This window comes from Bactrocera neohumeralis, chromosome 2 (genome assembly GCF_024586455.1).
Source record: "Bactrocera neohumeralis isolate Rockhampton chromosome 2, APGP_CSIRO_Bneo_wtdbg2-racon-allhic-juicebox.fasta_v2, whole genome shotgun sequence".
In the NCBI taxonomy this organism is placed as follows: domain Eukaryota; kingdom Metazoa; phylum Arthropoda; class Insecta; order Diptera; family Tephritidae; genus Bactrocera; species Bactrocera neohumeralis.
In genome coordinates this window covers 36,699,163-36,702,942 of record NC_065919.1, presented here as the reverse complement: position 1 = coordinate 36,702,942, position 3,780 = coordinate 36,699,163, and the positions used below count along the sequence as shown (strand labels likewise).

General features: G+C 35.1%; 1 protein-coding gene across 1 annotated transcript; it reads right to left on the bottom strand.

The window, feature by feature from the left end:
* Positions 1–2,504: 2,504 nt before the first annotated feature.
* On the bottom strand, positions 2,505–3,026 carry LOC126751547 (AAC-rich mRNA clone AAC11 protein-like). Its single transcript, XM_050461912.1, has one exon. It carries the CDS (start codon positions 3,024–3,026, stop codon positions 2,505–2,507), a length of 522 nt encoding a protein of 173 aa, XP_050317869.1.
* Positions 3,027–3,780: the final 754 nt, after the last annotated feature.

Sequence of the window (3,780 nt, the reverse complement as noted above, 5' to 3'; positions counted from 1 at the left end):
CGAGTTTTCGAGAGAAAAGTTCTGCGAAAGATTTATGGTCCTTTGCGCGTTGGCCACGGCGAATATCGCATTCGATGGAACGATGAGCTCTACGAGATATACGACGACATTGACATAGTTCAGCGAATTAAAAGACAGCGGCTACGCTGGCTAGGTCATGTTGTCCGAATGGACGAAAACACTCCAGCTCTGAAAGTATTCGACGCAGTACCCGCCGGGGGAAGCAGAGGAAGAGGAAGACCTCCACTCCGTTGGAAGGACCAAGTGGAGAAGGACCTGGCTACGCTTGGAATATCCAATTGGAGCCACGTAGCGAAAAGAAGTAAGTAATCGCGTAAGCGGTGTCTGCGCCAATTAAGAAGAAGAAGAAGCTTTCAATATACTAGTCGTAGCCGGGTGTTTTACTATTATTTAATCTACGTACTTCCATAGCAACTTCGCTATTTGATATCTTGCTAATGGGGAGATCCATTTGACATGGAGATTCTAAAAAATTTAGTATCTCTGTTTCATCGCTACTAGTACGTAAGGAATTAGGTTGAAAAATTTGGTAGAGGTGTTTAGCAAAGGCCTCTGTTTTGGCTTCATCACTCCTGCAAAATACTCCATTTGAGTCCCTAACTGTTGCGTTTCGTTTGGTTGGTCGTTTAAGGTACTTGGTAGCTTTCCAGAGCCTGTGCTCATCGTTTTTAGTGGGTTCAAGGTTTTTAATAAACAAACTGAAGGATTCATTCTTCAGTTCGGATAGCTTTAATTTTAGTAGCTTGGTTGCTTTATTAAGTGCTTTTTTTCAGCTGGGTATCTATTTAGCTGCCAGGCTTTTCTTAATCTTCTTTTTTCTTTAATAAGACCCAACACTTCAGCAGGAACCTGTAAATGATCAATAAAAGTCGGCTGGTTTCTTATCGGGCTAGATAGATATGCGGCCTCATGAACCAGGTTTGTAAATGATTCTACCGCTGAATCCAATTCACCACCATTTTCTGAGGGCACGTTAAGGTCAATATGTTTATCGATCCAATATTGGAAGGATTTGAGATCGGTTTTCGGGGTAAGGATCTTATATTTTTTGGAAGTCTGGTAAACATTTTCATTATATGAAACAATTAAAGGCGAGTGATCTGAACTTAATTCATTACTGTCTTGAATGTTTAACTTATGTCTGGGTAAACAAGAGTATATCACAAAATCGAGAAGATCCGGATTTTTTCTTGGGTCGCTTGGCCAATATGTTGGAGTGCCTGTTGATAAAATGGAAAAATTTGTTTGGGTAATACATTTTTCGAGTTCTCTGCCCTTAGGATTTATGATCCTAGAGCCCCACCAAGGGTGCTTTGCATTGAAGTCCCCACCTGCCAAAAATTTTGAACCAAACTGTCTAAAAATATCAACGTATTGGTCTGTTTTAAGGTTAAATCTTGGAGGAAAGTATACAGAGTATATTGGTAACTCATGGTTGTCACATTTAACTTTTACTCCTGCTGCTTGTAGATATTGTTCTCTAACTTCTTCCAGACATTCATATTTGATTCTGGATTTGATTAAAATGGCGGAACCCACATGGGCTCTGTTGTGTGGATGGTTTGAAGTACGATTTAGTTGTGAAATGGGTTTCAAACACTAAGAAAATGTCTATATTGTTTGTATTTAGGAATATTTTTACTTCCTCTGTATGATTAGTCAGACCATTGGCGTTCCAAATAGCTATTCGGAGACCTACTTGCATAGTTTTTCCAAAAGAGTGGACATCATTTTAAACAAACTTTGAGTAAGCTCAAGTTGTTTAGAAAGTAAGGTTTCAATTTTTTCAAGAACGTTGTTTTCTGAATTTAAATTACTTTGAACACGTTGGGCATATGATATATTTGGGTTGGCATACACATTTTCTGTTTGTTTATAATTATTCAGTTGGGGGAAATTATGAGAGGCATGGGAATATGATGGGAAATTGTTTCTTTTATCAGTCATATTAGATTTTTTGGCAAGGTTTTGGTACACCTTGCATCTGCTGGGTGGCTTTGTACACAATTAATGCATTTGGCAGGCGTATCTTTACTTTTAACGCATTCAGCTGTTGGATGGTCCAGACCACACTTCACACACCTGTACGATTTTGTACAATATGATTTGGTATGCCCAAACTCTTGGAGGGTCAACCTTAACAATATCGTTTCCAAGATATTTTAAATTAAAGATATTTTTATTGTCATTGCTTGGTTCTAAGTCGACAAAATGCATGCATAAAGGCATATTCGTAAATCTACTTCGTATATTGCTAACGTTCCTAACCTTAAAACCCAACGCTTCTATTTCTTTTTTTATGTCATCTACTGGAGTAGAGAAATGTAAGTTTCTTAAAACAATTGTATACGCACGCACGTTTTTGTTTAAGCTGGTACGTATGGTAGTTAATTTCTTTTTCTTTCATATCTTTTACCAGAGATCTGTATGACCCTATAGATTTTACCATTACTCGAATTTAACCGTCTCGCAAAGCTTTATAACTAAATAATAGTTTCGAAAGTTTCGAAATACTTAATCATACCGCTAATATCTCTAATATTTGGTACAATAATTGGTGGTGGTTTTGGTGTATTTTCTTCTATGTTTTGACCCATTATGTTATTGCTATCCGATTCATCTTGTAGCCCGGCAAACATGTTCGTGCTGTTGGAATTGCTGCTGATGTTATTGTTGTTGAGTTGAGTTGTTGGAATAGAGTTATAGCTATCTGCTAAGTTTGTATTGTTGTTTGTTTTTGTTCGTTTTTGATCAATAGTGGGAGAGCCTGATTGAGGTCTTTTATTAGTCACAGTTTGCCATTGCATTGTGTTATCACTTTCGTTTCTCAATTCATTAGCAGAACAGACATTTTGCTTGCTCAAAGTTGTCATATTTGTTGAATTATTTAATAACTCAGCATTTAGGTTTGTTATTTGTGTTAAAAGAGCTCCTGACTCATTATTAATTAATGTTGTTCTCTTCATCGAGTGACCTTGCTCGAAAGGTGAGCACTGGTCACTCATTTATGTATTCACGTGGTCGATTTAATTAATAAAGTTTTCTGAATAGAGTTTTACTTTGAAATAAGAGTTATCATTGAAGTAAAAACACAGTGAAACTGAAAACAGTTTTCTTTGCAAGTTTTTATTGTTTTATTGTAATTTTTTGTTTTGTTTTTTTTTTAGGAATTACTTTTATTTATTCTCAAAAATAATAAGCAGTCTATTTAGCTTTTCTAATCCACATGTGCACTTGTTCACTCTCACAAGACTCCAACACAATATATTGCAATAATATATTTTAAGAAATTATAAAATTTTTGTAGAATTTTTGTAATTTTATATAAACTTGAGAAAATTTATTTGCAATTCTTGCACCGTGCAAGGGTTTTGAAAGAGCAAGCGAATACCCCTATTATGTTTTTCCTGATTGTTCGGCTTTTTGATTTATTGTTCGATTTTTCTACTATACTATACTATACTATACTATACTATAGATTCATGCTTTATCGTTTGTTTTTTTTTTCATTTTTCAAAATCAAAGTTCAAAGTCACCCGGAAGTTCGAAAATCTTTATATTAGGTATATGGGAGCTAAGGATAAGGTATTAAGTAAAAAAATTAAACTTATTTTTCACATTCAGGCATACTATTATCAGGAAAGTATTCTCTCCAAATTTCAATTATATATTATTGTAAATTTAAGGCTTTATTGTATAAAAACGGTAACAAAAATGTTATTCAAAATATTGGCTGTCGCTAGATACTACTTTTGACCA

What these genes read in the sequence shown, in the direction of transcription:
- LOC126751547 (XM_050461912.1), bottom strand. Translation starts at nt 3,026, where the DNA reads ATGAGTGACCAGTGCTCACCTTTCGAGCAAGGTCACTCGATGAAGAGA.